The 18,627-nt window shown below is 33.3% G+C and overlaps 1 protein-coding gene across 1 annotated transcript in view; it reads right to left on the bottom strand.

Moving 5' to 3' along the window:
- Positions 1–5,086: 5,086 nt before the first annotated feature.
- RFX3 (regulatory factor X3) overlaps positions 5,087–18,627 on the bottom strand; it is a 100,003-nt gene continuing 86,462 nt past the window's right edge. Inside the window, exons 9-17 of the mRNA XM_058823772.1 lie at positions 17,928–18,040; positions 17,023–17,138; positions 16,305–16,459; positions 11,813–11,910; positions 11,393–11,542; positions 9,703–9,911; positions 8,577–8,730; positions 6,448–6,490; positions 5,087–5,542 (exon numbers count right to left, since the gene is read on the bottom strand). Of these exons, the coding sequence (XP_058679755.1) occupies positions 5,304–5,542; positions 6,448–6,490; positions 8,577–8,730; positions 9,703–9,911; positions 11,393–11,542; positions 11,813–11,910; positions 16,305–16,459; positions 17,023–17,138; positions 17,928–18,040 (1,277 nt within the window). The 3' untranslated portion in view covers positions 5,087–5,303. The remainder of the gene's footprint in view (positions 5,543–6,447; positions 6,491–8,576; positions 8,731–9,702; positions 9,912–11,392; positions 11,543–11,812; positions 11,911–16,304; positions 16,460–17,022; positions 17,139–17,927; positions 18,041–18,627) is intronic.

Below are 18,627 nucleotides of genomic sequence, written 5' to 3'. Positions count from 1 at the left end.
AAGAATAATTCTTACCAAATATTTAACTACTCAGGGCTTCCAATCCCAAAATTCAATTTTTTTTTCAACAGGAAAAGGAGAAGAAAATCAGAATAAAACAAGAGTTAAAATGATAGTTTTCAAACTAAGGCATATTTTACTCCAAACAAACACTAGGCAGTCACTTTGTAAGTGGCTTTTACTATTTCTTAGTTAAACTGGTAAATTAAACTCAGGTCTACTGGCACATAAAATCACTAGCAGCAATGATCAAGGCATGCAAACTCAGAAGCATTTACAGTAAATTATGAATAAAAAAAGTTGTTAAATTAAAACCCTTTGAGTATTGCATTTATGTTAATTAATTATGCATTAATTTGCATTAACTGACTAAAAATGTTTACAACTTGCACTATACTACTGACGTAATTCCCTTAAATAACTTTAAATGATACCCTTTTTCTTTGCCCTCAGCTAGACTTAAATAAGTACAGCTGCTTTAGTGTTTGCTGACTGATATTGCAAGGAACCAGTAGAAAATGTACTGTATTCTCACTTAGTAAGGTGGCATCAGTATCACTAAGTTAAAAGCATCTTTACTTGCTGCTACACTTGTTCCCTTGTTCCTGTAAGCAGTAATTTGAAGAACAAAGGGGCTTTTAAAATTATTTGCTCGTGCAATTTCTGGTTGCTTTTAAAATTCTGACATTCAAGAAGGGCCATCCAAACTGTACCCTTGTATGTGAAATTTAATAAAATACCTTCATCTTCTAGCTAGTCATTATTGCAGTGACTGAGTTTTAAAAGGAATATTAACATAATTGTGCACTTTTTGTTCCTGTTTCTCACAAACACCGCCAAAAATTTCAATGCAAACACCTCAAATATTCTGCAAAATTTATTATTACTAAACCTTCTTTTAATCCTAAAGATTTCTCTTTTACAGTACTGGAGTATTCCAATACTAATCTATCTCAGGAAATTTTCAAAATAGCTGAATATATTTTCTAAACCTTTATCTTCTAAAGGAATCTTAAAGTAGACAACTTCCTATCTGTAGAATCATGTTTGATTTTCTTTGTATATATATATATATGCAGTTACGAAAACCAGGGAGCTGAAGTACTGTTCTACATTACACAGTACATATAAATGGCAATGAATATTTTGCCTACATCTACTGAGGCCCCTATTAATAAAAAACATCCCCATATTGTATGCAAGTATTTACTTTAGACATAAGTAAAAAAAGATTTACAACACTATAAGCTATTTCAAAGTATATGCTCAGTGAACTAGTTAAATTATCTAAAAATCTTTGTTCCCATCATGTTACTCACAATGCTCAAAGGGTTAATGCAAGGCATCATATCAAATTAATTTCCTAGTACTAGAACTAAGCACTGTGTGTTTATGCTTCTATTCCAGTTTTTATTGTCAGTGTTAAATCACCAAACAAATTAGCAGAGATACTAGAATTCCATGTATCAATTTGCTTTAAACCATATACAAAGAGCAGGTCCTGTTAGTGTGACAAGGGCCCAATTTTCAGAAATTCATCTTGCTCTCTCAGATTTGCACTTTGAACTCTGAAATTATTGTTGTATACTTATATTACTAATAAATCTGGGGGTTTTGTCAGCACATATATGGCTCTCAGTGGTTGCTTTTGTTTTGTAAAAGCATTCTGAATTAAATTGGATTGTGATGCATCTCTAACATGGATTTTTTTCTAAGCAGTGCAGATGTCAGTTGGTGAGAATGATAAAGATATCAGATAATTTCTCCTAGGGAAACCCAGATAAAACAAAAAGTGTTTCAGATATTTAAAAATACCTTGCTTTAAATTAAATTTATATATAGACCTATGCATTCCTGAATGACAGAACTTACTATTTTTTTGAACTAAAGGCAGTATTGCCTTTAAAATCATCATTTTATAGGCAAATAATTTAACATCTATTTTCCAAATTTTTATGGAACTTTTAAAAAATGAAGGTGCTTTGAGCATACTACAATACAAGCAAAAAAAAAAAAACCTGAAAAAAAAAAGTTTCAAAACTGATTTACCACAAGAAAGATGAAAATGTAACAAAACACTTTAACATATATAAAACTTTTGAAAATTGGGCCCTGTGCTTTGAAAAGGTAGTTCAACAAGACCTCTTCCCCCACACTGTTCACTGTGCTATTTTGTGCTAATGGGGGAAATGCCTCTAAAATAATTATTCTGGATTCCATTTCAAGATTAGATAAAACACAATAAATCATATCAACTCTCATAATGTCTACCCTGTGGACACACGCTACACCTCTCCATAGCATTGACCAGAGACGTCAGAGCTGGTGTGGCAATGCAGCCGCACGCTACACATTACAGAATACACACTGAGGTATTCGCATCTCTCTACTTCAACAAGTACTAAAACCCAGCTATTAAACAGCAAGGGTGTGCAAAATGTTTTATCTAAGCATTTGATTGACATTTCAGTAAGAACAAAACAAAAGACCCCCAAATCTGTAAGTTTACAACAGAGTAAGATAGTTGCTCTAAAAAACCTTGGTAAAATCTTTAGAATTTAAGAGTAAGAATAGAGACTCCAGTCAGTTTTTTGAACCTGTGAAAGTTCCAATTTGTTTTGATAATTCACTGTTTTTAGAAGCTATGAAATACACTCCATTTTTTGTATTCAGATTTTTGTTCAGTTTTGTTTTTCACTTGATGACATTTAACAACTGAGTGGAGTGGAAAGCTAAGCAATGAAAGATACTCAAGTCCCACTATATTTAGCAATCTAGATTTACCTTTTACAATTGTACTCTTTTCTCAGCAACAACAAATTCAACATTAAACCAAGAAAGCATAACATAACACAAACAAACACAAAAATTAGAAAAACTACTACAGTATTAAAAAAAAGCTGAAAATGAAAAAAAAGTTGAATTATTTCACTTTATTTTACTTGTAAACATCTTATAATGCACAATGAAGGGGAGTAAATATTTATCACAGCTTAGTTTTAGCATTTTTGGTGAAGGGTACAGATGTGCTGATTTCTAAGGAAAAATCAGGACACACTGAGTGATATATGTGACAACAAAATCTATAATGAGATTCAGTGCATTTATGAGTTTAGAAATAATGAATATAAATGTCACTTTTATTTTTACTGAGGCAAAAGCCATCTACTGACATTGGTAGGAATTATGCCTACACAGAATGAGCTGGATGGGTTCACAATTCTGCAAAGGAATTAAATTTTTTTTTTTGTGCACCAGTAATGTTAGGACATTTTAGTTTATGTGCAGCTGTATTTGGAGCATATGTAAACTCTAGCAACAAACTTGTTTGCTATAAATAAACTTCCATTTTACATGCTCTTCTCCCATTTGGTATATATGACTTCAAAGTCATTTCCAGACACACTAGATAAACCAGAATAAAAGAATCCTATTTTTTTTTACACAGTCTTTCCTATAAAGTTGATATTTTTGTGTTCTCATTCACTTTTTGGATTTTTTTTCTTATTTAATTCTTCTACTTTAGTGTAGTAAATTCATGTGTCTGCATGTCTGCATAATGAAATGTTTTTGAAGAAAAACTTGAGTTCTTTAATGTCAATTAATATGGTCTTTATAAACCAATATTATTTAACCATTAAAATGTAATATCTGGCTGATACACCACAAAATATAGAAATTGAAAACATGCACTGCATTATGTACCTGCTCATTTATTTCTTTTTAGTTTTTAAAATTAAAAGTAGGCAAGGGTTTAGAAAATATATAATCATGCTTGGGACTATGGTCAATCTACTTTGACATTTGAAGTTGGTATTAAAGCTAGTTTTGCTTTTCAAATTCCCAAGCAAATTTTATTTCTATTAAAGTGAAATCCAGCTAGAAACGAGAAAAAATAGGTCTATTGTCATTCTAAGAGGGATATTAAAATTATTTAATAATAAAAAATCCTTTTATTCTTTTGAAGGCTGTGTAACCTGCCCTTACTTCTTAGGGAATTTGAAAATGACAGGCACACCTTGTTGAATTAATTTAAGAGTTAAGAATAACAAAAAGTACTAAGTCTTAGCTTCAGTTCTGTTTAAGGCACCATGTAATAGCCGAGGTACAATGATCCCTGATGTACATTCTTAAATGGCAATGGTCCATCTAGCCACCTATTCAAATTCTACACAATTGGGAATAGGTACAAGTGAGGTGTGCCAGTTACACTGCCTTGTCTAATTTTTGTAAAAATTTAAATCCACTTTAACAACAAGGAAATGTTTTTGAAAGGAAAATGATGCAGGTTGCTACATTCCTTGCATTCTATAAATCATCTTTTCTAAGAGCAGCAGATTGAACCACTAGTAGGAAAAGACCTGGAATAGAAGAAAGTCATCCAAATGGAATGTTTTCCTGTATGTCCAGTTCAGCATAAGTAGCACATACACATAAAATTAACAATAATCAAGTCACTTTTTTTTTAGCTTCAGTTTCTAACAACTACAGTGCCACTGAACAATCAAAAGCATCAGTTCAGTGGCCTCACATATAGAATCAGTAGTCTTCAAAACAGAGGAACTGGTATGCAAATAATATCTGAAACTGTTGATTTTAAATGAAGCTTGCATTGTTTACATCATGTTCAGATAATTAGGTACATTTATGCCATACAGATTACCACATTCTGATACAATTCTGTCTTTAAACAGCTTCTTCCTCACAGGAAGAAATGAGGAGATCTTCTCAACCCTCCAGCATTATTACAAAAAATCCCCCTGAATACTCACAATTTTATTAAAATAGTGTCTTCTCGTAGTACGATGAAAAGCACCTTTTATAACAAATTTGATACATCTGCTGTCAAATAAGTATGCCTCCAGTGTAAATCAAAGAAAACAGTTCTTTTGATATTTCACAGAAGTGCATCTAATTAAAAACCTATCTATATGAAATCAGCATAATAACTAATAATTAACATTAAAATACTTTTAAAACTATGAAAAAATTAAATTATTATAAGAGGACAAAACATTAACATTAAACTTTGCAAAAATCTTCCTTGCATTTGATACAAAGAAACCTCTTCATATTGAGTGGCCAAAGTAAAATGATTTCGTTTACAAAAATTTGTTTCTAAACAGACCTGGCAAAATACGTACACCCATTCCATTTAACAACTCCAACAAAATAATGATCAGAACAGTTACATTTGACAACAGTCAACCTTCAGACTTATTCTCTTTTTTTTTTCTTTTTCATATTAAACCTAAACAGCTAATGCAATGGGGTGTATGTTGGAGGCCAGGGGAAGCTTCACATTAGACTGCAGTATATGTATTTCCAGTAGCACTGCATTGTCTGATAGTCTGAGTAGTTGCAACAATGTGCTCATTATGAATTGGGTTCAGGAGGTTCTGCTGTACTCCACTCTCAAGCACTGGCTGCATGCAGCCCACCTGGAATGCCTGGTTTAGCTCAGTTTTCTCCCTCTTAGCTTGTGGCTCTCCACTTTCATCCAGCTCTTCATCTATTTCACTTTCAACTTCGCTGCCCTCATCTGCACAAACAAACCAGCATGTAACTACCACAAAAGAGAAGTTTCTAATACAAGGCTCTTTATTTTGTAAGTAATAGTTGAAATACAGGGGAGCAATCTGATAAAGCATAAACTGAAAATTAAAATTTTAATGGAAAAGAAGTCAACTGTTATCTCAAATAGATAAACAGATTCAGGTTTCATCACTTGAGCTACACACTTTTAATGTGAAAAAAAAGCCTGGAATCTCAAAAGGTCTAACAAATAATGTTAACTTCATATTGGAAAATGTCTCATTTCCTAAACACGATGAACAAGAGCTGTTACTTTTAGGTACAGATAGGGAAACTGAGGCGAGGAGAGTTGTGGTCACTTGACTGCAAATTTTGACAAACATTCTTATATTCACTAGTTGAGTTCTGAGGTCAAATCACCCCAAATCACTCAAGTAGTCAGTATAAGAATGCATGTCAAAATAGAGCAGGAAGAGAATTTAAGGAACTAATTTTTCCCTGACTACTTGCATACAATTCTGCTTCTTGACTTAGCAAAACATTCACTACAGTTAAATATCCATAAGCTCATTCTTGTCTTTCTTTCCCCAGCTGTTACCCTCCTGCATCCTATTAGATATAACAAAATTTGCATAAAAATTTGAGTATTTCTTTGTGACAATAATAAACATCTTCAAAATATTCTCACTGTAAAACAAACCTACGATATTCCAGTCATTATTACATGTGGCACATTACAGACACAGCTATTGTATTATATCAATGTATCCACACAGCATATACATGCACTTTATAGGATGATACAGCTCTAAATTCTGTTTGACTTGTGTTTTTAAAACATAAGGATTTATTTTGCTCAGAGACACATTAGCTCAAAACAGAATTATACCCTGGAGATACTGAAATGCTTACCTTTATCCATATTTCCAGGGGACACAGCATTTAAATCACCAAACTGCAAAATAAACAATTAAAAAATGGACACAGTCTTAAGTAAATGTGGACATAGAATATCTATGATGTAGGAAATCTGTCCTCCACTGGTTTGATGCATTCATTCAAATGCATGATCTTAGCTGCAGCCACAGTCATAGCAGAACAATTTCTCATTCCATTTCAGTCTTGTGCTTATTAAGACAATTATCACTAAGTAAACCCTCAAAAGTTAAAATGGAGAAATACAACCTTTTTAAAGATTCTCAGGGCCTTTGTTGTTTGAAGTGAGCTATTTCTGTGTCTTATAAGGCCATAAATTATAGTGGATATTCATTCTGAACTGCCAATATTATAACAAAAAACTCTCTTTAAAATTTCCCAGGCACCATTTTAATTGTGCTTGAGCAAAATGAAGTATGTACAGTGTTGTTAATCCACCTGGAAAGCAGATGAAAGGCACTGCTGAGAAAAGGTTTATAACCTGTTAACTGATTTACATCAAAATCCGGAGCTTTTAAGAGAAGCTGCATGTGAGTTAGAAACCTTCTTCCCTTTCCTTCCTCCATTTCTCTTGTGTGAAATTTCGAAGAGTAAAATGCCCCTAGTGGATATCAAATGAAAAGCACATTGTTTACACAGATACATTTCTAGCCATAAATGATGATACCAGTCTTTTCCAGAAGAATTTTGCCAATACCTGTGTCCAAGGTAGGATAGGAGAGGAAGGGAGAAGTATGAGAATGCTTTTCTCAGCCGCAACCAGTTTATACTGTTTTACAGTGCTTGTTGGACTGTAATCTTCCTCATTTTATTTCAGCCATTGAATACACAGAACCATAAGAAGACATGCATTTCATGTATTACTTCTATTCTGCCCCTCACCTCCAAAATTTTTGCAATACTTACTCCCTCATAGTATTTCCATATTCAGTCTCATAAACTTGTTAGAGTTTATGAGACCGAATATGAAAATACTATGAGGGAGTAAGTCTGCTGAGACAACAAGAATGTCGTAACTGCATACTTGTGTAGTACTTTCTGCAAATATAAGGCAAGAAATGTAAGAGAATCTATACTGATGGTGGGTCTTTCTACTAAGCAGAAAATTTATTTGACTTTTCTGAAACATGTCATGACACATGATATAAAATAATTTGACAAAGCAATCTGAGACATCTTCCAACTTCTCTTGAAAGTATATTATCTCTTTATAATATTTAATAAGCCTATCAATATATCTTGTGGGAAGAATGACAACTCAACTAGCAAAATTACCTGCAATTTATAGGTAACACAGAACATGTTAGAGTGACTCGCAAGTGTAAAAATGTAACAAATCCTTCCTATTAACGATTTAGCATATTTTCAAATATATCCATTTTCCAGCACTTTGAAGCATTACTATTTTGAGACAGTTCATGCTTTCCTGACTGTCTCACTCAAAATAAAAGGTCAGATGAACTACTGAAAAGAAAAGGGGTAAGAGAAGCTTTGCCTTGCAAATGCCATAGCTGAGTATAAAAAAATAGTTGTGCTTTGAGATTCTAGATCTTCTTTTATAAGCCAACAGTCTTTGCAACAACTGTATGAAAATCAAATGTGTTGCAAACCTCTATGTATGTCTGCACTGGTATGTGAACAGGTCTGTACAAGCCAAAATTCTGCATGTAAACCAGCCTTCTTATGTCAAAGAGGGTATACATTTTGTGTGGGAATTATGTGTGCAAATGCATGTAAACAGATCCACAGAAGTAACATTTTCCTATTACTATGCCCTTTTTTATTTTCACATAAAATATTCAGGTCTCAAATAGTGGACAATAGTTAATCAATGTTTTTCAAACTATGCATATAAATCTGTGTGCAGATTCATAAAAGAGTAAGTTCATTTAGAAATAACTGATTTTAGGAATTCAACGTTATTTTAATACTTTTACAATGAACCAGTTAAACAAGTCTGAAACCACTGTATAGATTTGTAACTCAGTCATTTGTAATACTGCAGAACATCCGACCATTCTACATACATGCCTAAAAATGTGCAAAAACACTTTCTCCAATTCATCACTAAATCTATCAATCTAGTCTCTTACATATTATCTTACCTCTCCCATAACTGCAATAGGTGTCTCTCCTGTTGCCTGAGCAACACGATGTTCTACTAAGTAAAACATGTATTCATCGTAAAGCAAGCGGATCAGATGAAATGAGCCAAAGCTAGCAGCACTGCGCAAGGTTAAATCCCGAATCACCATTGAGCTATTTGAAAATAAAAAATATATATATGTTTATGTATTGTATGTCACAGCCATTTTAACATTTACCCATGTAGACAGACATTTCACCTCAAAACCAATATTCTCAAAAGTAACATTATCCTCAAATGTCTGATTTAATGGGATGACCAGGAAAGGGCTATCATTTGCTTGTCTCCTTTCTCAGAATGTACTGGTGAACACCACATAGGAAATAACCAGACTGGTTTGGTTTTGGTATTGACCTATGCATAACTACCACTAATTGAACAAGTGTAAAACTTAACTTGAAAGAAACTTTGTTGAAAACAAAAACAACTAAAATGGCAAGAAAACAATTTGTTTTCAAAGAAACTGTTGCTTAAATAATGTCTGTTGTGTCAGTCTTTCTATGGCAATGCTTTTAATTGCCAGAATTTAAAAAGTTTTTAAACTTAGAATTAAAAAAAATATAGACTTATTGTGTGTTCATATTATGTCTTCATATCTTCAGCTAGTAGTCGCTACAGTCAGGTTCAAAGAACAAGGTTTACTCTGATAACTGTTTCAATAAGCAGCTAACATGAAATGCTTGTCTTAATGTTCTTTTCATATATTAAAAACAGCTTTTGCCCTTCTTATCTAATAAACATTGATGCCACAATGTTTTAGTAAGTAATACTGAAAACAGTGACTTAATAACTGCATAGTTTTTTAACCGAAAAAATTCATAGTATGTTTCTAACTCTGGACAAAATTACACCTGCATTCATTTTCAGATGGCCTTTAAAATAATAAACTAGGGCCATTTAGGTCCCTGTTCATTTGGTGATAGCCCTGAGTTCAACGTTAATAACAGAAGTCCTCTAAAAAAAACCCCATGGTTTTCATGATGTACCAAGCTACTGGTTGATATTAGATTTATCACCTTCATTACAATGAACAATTCAGCAATTAATAGAATAGTTAGAATGTTTTAAAATCTATTAAATGCTACCTGTAGAAAGACCATTTTAACAGAAATTGCCGTGCTGCTTTAGGAAAGCTGGGTCTTCCTTCATATGGTTTCAATGCTTGCATCATTACATTATCAAGCCAGGCAGCCCACTGCTCCAGAGTGCTCTGCTGTTGAAGAGTCATCTTGAAATCTGTTTCGAGTCTCTGAACCATGTTGTCATCACACTGGCACACCCAGGAAGCCTGCTCCTGTTACAGCACATGGCAGCTCTTGAATTGACAATACATAAGCCAAAGCACACAATGTAATTGTATCTCAAAGGTTAAGCTGCCCAATGGATGAAAGAGACTGGACCCACTCACTAGACAGACTAAGAAGTGTTTTTTATTTTACATCTATTGTAATTTTGTTGAAAGCAAATAGGTGGGAAATGTATAGCATGAAAGAACAGACATCAAATAAAGAAATTAGAACAAACAATGTAAACAAAAAAGTTTCGTGTTTCCCACATTCATTTGTGATAAAAGGCTTCCAATTTTGTAATTTTTCTGTTGGAATACTTATATCTTCTATTTTTTACTGGGATTTCAGGCAGAAGAAGCAAGAAGAGTCAAATTTAGGGAACTACAGTAATAAAAAAAGTAGAGAGAAATCAAGTGCAACATTCCTTCTGTTCTGAAGAAGTTAAGCTTAAAGACAAATCCTGTTACATGGTGCTATAAAAAAAACTTTGTACGCAAACAATGATTGTTTGCTGACTCTGACTCTACACAGTAATAGATTACACATCACTTGAAGACAACATGAGCTGCGTACAAGTGGAGAAACACACTACGCAGCAATCAGCAATTTAGTCAGTGTTAACAAGTTTAAATAAAGTTAACTGTAAAATTCAGAAAATGAGAAAAAAATTAGGCTCATTAATTGCAAGCCATTTCATTTTAAACTTTAGTTGTCATGTGCCAAGTTAACATCTCATTCACAGACTCTGTATCCATGTCAACATATTACTGTACTTAATATAATGTATCTTTGGTCAAGAACTCTTGACTAGATTTCTGTTAAGTGTGTTAACAAGTACATTAAAACACTCTTACAACTAAGAGAAACAGAGAACTACCAGAAGCCCAAAACCTTTCACTTTGCTGGCCGGAAGGACAAAAGTATTTTTCCTCAGACAAGCAAAAACATCTGGAGAAATTAAGCTTAGTAAAAACATGAATTTATACTATATAGGTTCCAACCACACTAATCTAATCCATTACTCAGGAGATCTTGTAAATTTAGGCAGAGGCACGTAGAAAAAAATACTAATGTATGGGGTTTTAATACTAATGTATGGAGACAGTCTCTACTGAAAATGCTATGCATTTAAATAACTTTAGAGACATTCAGAAGATATGCTACTGAGTTCTAATCCTAAAATATAATTTTTGCTATTAGTGAGACACGATTCATGGTACCCATTCTAAGAAGGTATTTGCTCTACATTTGCATAGAAGTTGGAAGAACATGTGCATTTCAAGAGAGCAAATTGAAACAGGTAATGATTCTGAGCTCTTACTTTCGTAAAGCATAAGCTGTCACATTTGGACTGAGTCACAATGTATATGAATGAGCAAAATATTAGCACTTGTCTTTCTTGATCGAATGATGCCTGACAATAATGTTCAAAATCATAGAAGAAATCAAACTTAAAAAACCCCTGCTATTCAAAACTAAATTTTACCTGAACATTAGCAAAATCAACACGGTTGAGATCATTGAGCATCTGGTTGATTTGAGAAGTATTTTGAAGCACAGCACGAGCTGCTTGAGCCAGGTGATTAAGAGATGTGTATCTTCGCAGAGTCTGGGCAAAGGCACTTACAGCGGCAACCTATGAAGATATTTATTATTTTTAAATATTGTGCCCCAAAGATTAATTCTACAGATTGAGTCTTGACTTTCATTTTAATAGTGTATATTAATGAGTCCTCATATTTTAATTATACCATGTCGCAGATCAAATAATATTACTTCCCCTGCGATTACTTAATGCTTGATGCTAAACATTAAATTTAGCATTGATGTTAAAATGCTTCTCCTTTTAGATGCTACTGACCACTTGGTTTGCCATTGCAAGAATAGTACTTTAAGTTTCATCTACCTTGGTTTGTATCATCCTCTGTGGAATATTGTTCATGGCATTTGAAAGCCAACCTTCAAGGCTTTTTGCAAAATTGCGAATGGCTTGGGTCAAGGCACCTGCGCATTGGAGAATAAAAACAGAATGAAAAGAAAGCAGTGAACCTGTCTTGAAATGTTTTGCATCCCCTTGTACCCAACTTTCTGGTCTGCTGCATTCACTTATTAGACAAATCTAGTCTATGTCCAAAATGCCTCACTGAGATAAATTTTACACAATAATGTATTAATAATATAATGTAATAATTCTTTTTATTTTTGGTTTAATAAACACTCTGACTTCGTCACCAGACAATCTTCCAAAGAAATTTGTGACTTAGCAGTGTTGTTGGGGGCACTCTTATACAAGAACAACACTAATTGCAGCTGTTGTGGTGGAATTTTCCATCACAAATTTTCAGCTTTCCATTTCACCTAGACACGTCTTTCAAAAAGCAAAAGTCTGGGGAAAAATCCACTTATAGGAATATTGCAGTTTCCTCAAATAAGTCCAAATTAATCTTAAACTATGTCATAGTGCTGCTTAATTCAGTTTTAAAGAAAAAATTCCATTCACATGCAGTCCCCTTAAGGTTATCATCAATAAGCAAGATATAGGAATATGTTTCACTGACAGAAAGTGAAATTATTGAAATGACTGTGAAATCTGTGTGCATTTTGTTTCTTTTCTATAGCATCCACAGAAATGCTGAATGGCTGACAGATTTAGAGAGACACTGAAGCCCCTATAGTACTCTGCATTACTAAAACCAGAAATTTTAATATTTCAAAAGAGGAGGACAGGAAGTATTATCCCAAGGAACAGTATCTGGAAAAAATAAAATTGTATCTTCTGAGTGATAGAAACCTAGCTTTCCCATGCCTAAACCTTGCACGTTGACATAACAGCACTACACTCAAATTGTTGCAAAAAGTAGGCAAAACAAGAAAAAACTAAAGGTTTCTGAAGACTACTAGAGAATGAAAGCAATGAGAATGAAGAGGAAAAAACCTAATGAAGTAATATCTTTTTTTAATAATACCTTTTTAAAATAAAGTCTTCTACCAGAAATGTAAATTTACTAAAAGAGAAACCATATTTTTTGTGATATCTTTTTCACATGTCTTCAAACTTGCAGTCAGTAGCAGTAAAATCCATATTGGTAATTCTTATAATTCACCACAAGTCTGAATGCTTAGCTGATCACAATTTGATCTTAAAAAATATCCCTCTTATGCTATCAGGTTTTTTCCTACTTTAAGGGTTACACATGAAGAACAAGCTTTTTTCCTCAACCCTGTAAATCCCCTAGTTCACCTGTGTTGCTTTGTAAATGATTTCTGTGCACTTACTATTTGACTATGTATTCATTCACATTTTCCTACCTACCAGACAAGATGGAAGTAATAATGTAAATACTGTATGAATAGTACTTAGATATTTAAGAAAAACATTACCACTTTTTCACTTCGAGTGTTCTCATGACTCTTTTTTACCCAAGTGTATTTATATATATGTTAGAAAATTATTTGCATCACTGTAATGCTGATCTCCTTTGAAAATAAATATGGAAAAGCAGCTCAGGCCTTAAGAGAGGCCTTTAATTAGAAAGAAAAAGGAACAAATAAAAGGAATTCTAAGTTCTGAAGAAATAAAATAGCTAAAGTAGCTAATCAGGCATCAGTATTGTATAGAGCCATCATGAATTTCTAATGACCTTTGGAGATATATTAAATACAGAATTTTTCACATATCCCTAAGTACACATGTAGCCATTACCAAAACCATAAGCACCTATATCCTTGAACTTGTAAGTACATCTGAACCCTTTCAAAGAATCTTTGTAAGATAAGCATGGTGCAAAGGGCCTAAACCATTAAGTTCCTAGTCACACACTAAAGGATGTGGCAATGGCAGTTACAGAAAGTTTGATTTGCATAAGCACCTAAAAAGCTTGACTTCTGAATGAAAATTCCCCTGACTTGTACAAAACTGAGCCTTACAGTCTTTCCAGTAGTTCAATATTTTGTCAGTCTGGAATTGTGTAATATGGCATGGAAATGCATTTTGCATAAATTCTCCACCTATCATGGAAATTAACTCACAATTAAATTTGTTTTGGTCCATTCTGCCATATGAGAAGATGCAAGATGTCCACTCTAAAACATAACAGGACACTAGATAATTATGGTCCTTATTCCTTACTCCAATGGACAGCATTTCACTTTCTTAGGAAACTGAATTTGTTGTTTTATACCCAGCAATTCTTCACTCATTCTGTGGGTGCGAAATATTTCAGCTGATAAATTTAATACAGAGGTTAAAAATAAAACAATTTTTTTCCTCAACAGTCTTTTTTTTTCTAGTCCAGTAATATGCATCAACAATAGGACTTGTCTAAAAGAAAAAACACTAAAGATCTAAACAAAAAAGGGGCTTTCTTCAAGCCCTTTTCAAGTAATATTTTTCCTTATTTTGAGCAGCAGCTGCTGCTATCTTCCCATTTACTAAACATGCCTTTAATGAAGCATTGATGGTCCCAGCACCTCCACAGAGTCCAAACTTTCCTACAAACTGCTATTTTCCCACAGAGGATGATTCACCCAGCTGCATTTTTGTTATATTCAACCTTAACCCATTATTTTAGTCTCTTGTAATGACTGGAAATGCTTTTATTCAAAAGCAGGAGTTTAAAAAATCATAAGATTAGAACCATTTAACAGTGAAGAAGAAACTTGGATGGCCCACCATTTAAAGGAAAGGTGCTAAAAAAAGCCATTTAGTTAGCTGGTCCTAAAGGATAAAGTAAGATAATGTGTTAGCTGCCTTCTAAAGGTAGCTCAGTGAGTGCAATTTTGAGCAGAAAATCACTGGACTGTTCACAAAAAGTCTCTTGGGATGAATTTGTCCTGAGATCAGATGAGGTGTTTGAATCCAACAGTTTGATGACCATTCCCAAAACAGGAATGTCAAACACAGTAGGTATCAATTATTCAAATATGACTGGTAATTTTAGAAAGAAAGAAATAGCATGAATAGGACACAATGCATCTAGTTATTGATTAATTGATTTTGCCCATTTTCTTGAAATCCTGTATTGGCAATGCCCAATGAATCTTACAAAGCAAAGCCAGAAGACAGCATGTGGTCATTTAAACATCTCTCTAGAGCCTGCCAGGCTTTACTGGAAAAGCAACTGAAAAGGAGAGGATCAAGTTCAATGAAAAACTGTCTGCACCACCATTTTATTCAGAAATTAACTTGCTTTTGCAAGTGAGAGTTTTCATTCAACCTATTAAATGTTATAATTTAATTTGTGGGAGTTTTTATTATTAACTAATTGTTGGTGATACACTATATTACGGTAAAATCCTACCTAATGGTATTGTTATTAGAGAAGTAAAACTTAAATATAAACCAATGCAAAATAATTTAGACAAGTTGTCAATAGTTACATGTATTTGCAAAAACATTTTTCCTTTATTCTGCTATATAGATGCACAAATTATGCCAATTGCTACCAAGAACTTACTTGTTCCTTAAACAAAAGGTAAAATGTGCATTGTAAATGGCAAACCTTTGTATTTTATCCATTTCCAGTTTCAATTTTTTTGCATTATACATAAGTTGCTAAAACTTGATTTTATTCCACTGGCAAGCAAGAAGTCAATAAACCTTTTTTGCAAGGTACTACCACCAAATATTCTTACTGAGCACGTATTACTCACTATAACAGAGAAAGTGTCACAGCGTGACAATATAGCTTTGTCACCTGCAAAACTACTTACAGCCCTAATTAAAAAAAAAAAAAGCAATCCAATTTTTTTAAAGTAAATACTGTGGTTTTTTCATTGAAAGAAGATAATACATAGGAATTATGAGGGTTTTAGTGGGTTGCTAACATGATTTCAGCGTAACATTTTGGACAGTATATGTGAGACAATAAATACTTCATGAAGTTCAACTTTCTTCACATAAATTTGTTTTCTACCAAAAGTAGCCATAAAAATACACTGCTAGAGCAATGACAGATTCTAGTAGAAATAAATTTGAAAAGAGAACTCTACTTCTGGTAATGGTGATATGACTGGACAATCACTCACTATTTCCTGCAGAATGTATGACAGGAAAACAGTAGATTAGAATAATAAAGTGGAGTAGGAATTTTTCATTGCCTTAACAATTATTAGAATTGATTTCAGCAGTTAGGGATAAAGGACCACGTCTCCAAACATGGAATCACAAAGACCACAGTACTCTTCTAGACTAATCAAAGACTAATATGTGTCGTAGGCATTTGCCAGCACAACTCCTTGTACAACAAAAGTAGGGATAAATTATACAGTATTTTGTATAATTTTTTGTGTAACTTTCAAACTTTTTTCTTAAGCTGTCCTATGAGGCACAAGTACACTTCCATCATATACATGCTTACAGAAAAATCTTTACAAAATGTTTCAGATGTTGAACTTACTAGGAATAGGTCTAAGGACGTCAGGAATGAGAATCTCCACCAAAGCCTGGTACATCACATGGTCACAGTTACACATCCATTTCAGAATAGACTCATTCTTGCACAGAGTAATCAGCTTTGCTTTAGGAAGTCGACTTTCTATTTCGCTCAGATTGCTGGTGTTAAAAAAATTGTGGCAAATTAATAAATGATAATGCATTTAGGGGCATGGTTTAGCAGCTAACACAGCAGTGCTAGGTTAACAGCTGAATTTGACTTTTCTGACCTAAAGTTTCTATGATTCCATGATTTACAGCAGGCAAAAACCTGGGTGTTAAAATGTACTTTTTTATACAGGTGTCACAGATAACTCAGTTGCACCCAATATAACTTATTTACACATTGTCTCACATGGAAATGGATTTTAAAAATGTCTCTATAATTCTCCTGAAAAGTGCAGACATATGAATGATGTTTCTGGCTTAGAAGTGGTGGATTGAATATTGGGAAGAGACAACTTCACTCTAGCTGTCCATGCAAAATGAACATGGATGACACCACTGTTTCAAGATGTACCTTTGGCATACACCCAGGCTATACAAAACTGCCAGACAACATAAATTTAATTTAGAAAATAATAATAGAAGAAAAAATTACTATGTTAAAACGAATATGATTTTTATAATTTCACATTTACATTATTATGAGACACATTAAACACAGAGTAACATTTACTGACCTTGGTTCATTAACAGGAGTGCCATCAGGTGGAGCAGAAGGAGAATAGCGCCAGAAAGTTTGCCACAATTTTTCTATCAGGCTGAATTGAAGATTAACAACCACATCCAGTATTGCCTGAAAAAATGAAAGATGAGATCATATTGTCTTTTACCCAGAATCCCTCCACTCCCAACTCCAACTAGATCTACGGCTCATTTCCTTCATGACAAAGTGGAATCAAGGCAAACTGTATATTTCTCAAGTTATAAATGGTACTTGTTTTATTATCTTTGATACCCATAAATTATCCAGCACTATAAACTGTTGTGCACAGAGACTTGCATAAGGCTTGCATGGAAGCCTCTGGGAACTAGTATGGCCTATGTTTACTAAGTAAACATATCACAGGAGTTAAGGCACAGAAAGTATTTACTGCTACTGCAAACAGAAAAGTAAACCTCACATGTTACTTCTTTTCATAATGCCTTCTAAGTTGGAAGCACTTTCAAAAATAATTTTAAAAGACACATTGTTAAGTATCAAACGTGGTTTAAATGTCTTAATGTTTTTTTGATACAAGACAAATATTACTGCTTTTAAAAATAAAATAAAATTATAATCTAACTGATTTACACTTGCTGTTGACTAAACCAAATATCTCCATACACAATCTAAAGTCTAACATTCTGAGAAACATACATGTAACAACATTTTATTCTCAGAATTTATTACATATTACTCTTTCCCCTGCAAAGGGGATCATTCAGAAAACCCTTTTTGCTCTTGTTTTCATTGAGATAAATAAAATATTGTGGGAAGGTCACATGCCACTTTCATGGCTACAATATATTGGACACTATTCTGCTGTACTGGCCTTCAGTAAAAGTCATAAACTTTTGAAAATAAATGGTTTATAGGAAATACCTCACAGTGCTCTCGATAAAGACTCTGTAGTGATTTGATGTCCTCAAAGGTAGTACCATCTGGCAGAGAAGATATTTCAACTTCTCCAAACTCTGGCAGTACTCGAGATGCATCTGTTGTCATGACAACAAAATGAAAGAAGTGCCAATTACAGTATAGTTAAAAAAATCTAAGGATTATACAAGGAAATAAATTCAAAAAGGTCATAATATTCAAAGGGGAAATTGTTTAATACCTGTTGTATGCCAAAATGCTAAATACATTAATAATTTTTAGTAAAAAATGAATACAAAATTATACTAGTATAGATTACAATGCTATCATGTACATAGTATACATATATGGAGAACCTAACATATGCTTTTTCAGACTATTACGAAGAAAATATGTAGATTCAGTGCAGGAGAGACTAATCCTTAAATAATTTTTTTGTTGCTCAGCTGAAGAGCTTCCATGCAGCCAGGTGTGATGGGGCTTAATAAACTCAATATACATTTTTACTTGACATTTACTAGACTTTAAAGTAGAGCCAATGTGTGCTTTTACTATTTGCCACAAATATTTCTGGGAGACAAGATGGTAAGATAAAAATACTGGACTGAAAGATACCTGGAAAAGAAGATTCAAAACATTTTAATGCTACCCTTATGCTCCAAATGGTTTTAGTTACAGCAAAATCAAGCCAAAGGATTTGGTGGCT

The sequence above is a fragment of the Ammospiza caudacuta genome, chromosome Z (genome assembly GCF_027887145.1).
Source record: "Ammospiza caudacuta isolate bAmmCau1 chromosome Z, bAmmCau1.pri, whole genome shotgun sequence".
In the NCBI taxonomy this organism is placed as follows: domain Eukaryota; kingdom Metazoa; phylum Chordata; class Aves; order Passeriformes; family Passerellidae; genus Ammospiza; species Ammospiza caudacuta.
The sequence above is the reverse complement of the archived record's forward strand: the minus strand, read 5'-3'. Positions and strand labels throughout refer to the sequence as shown.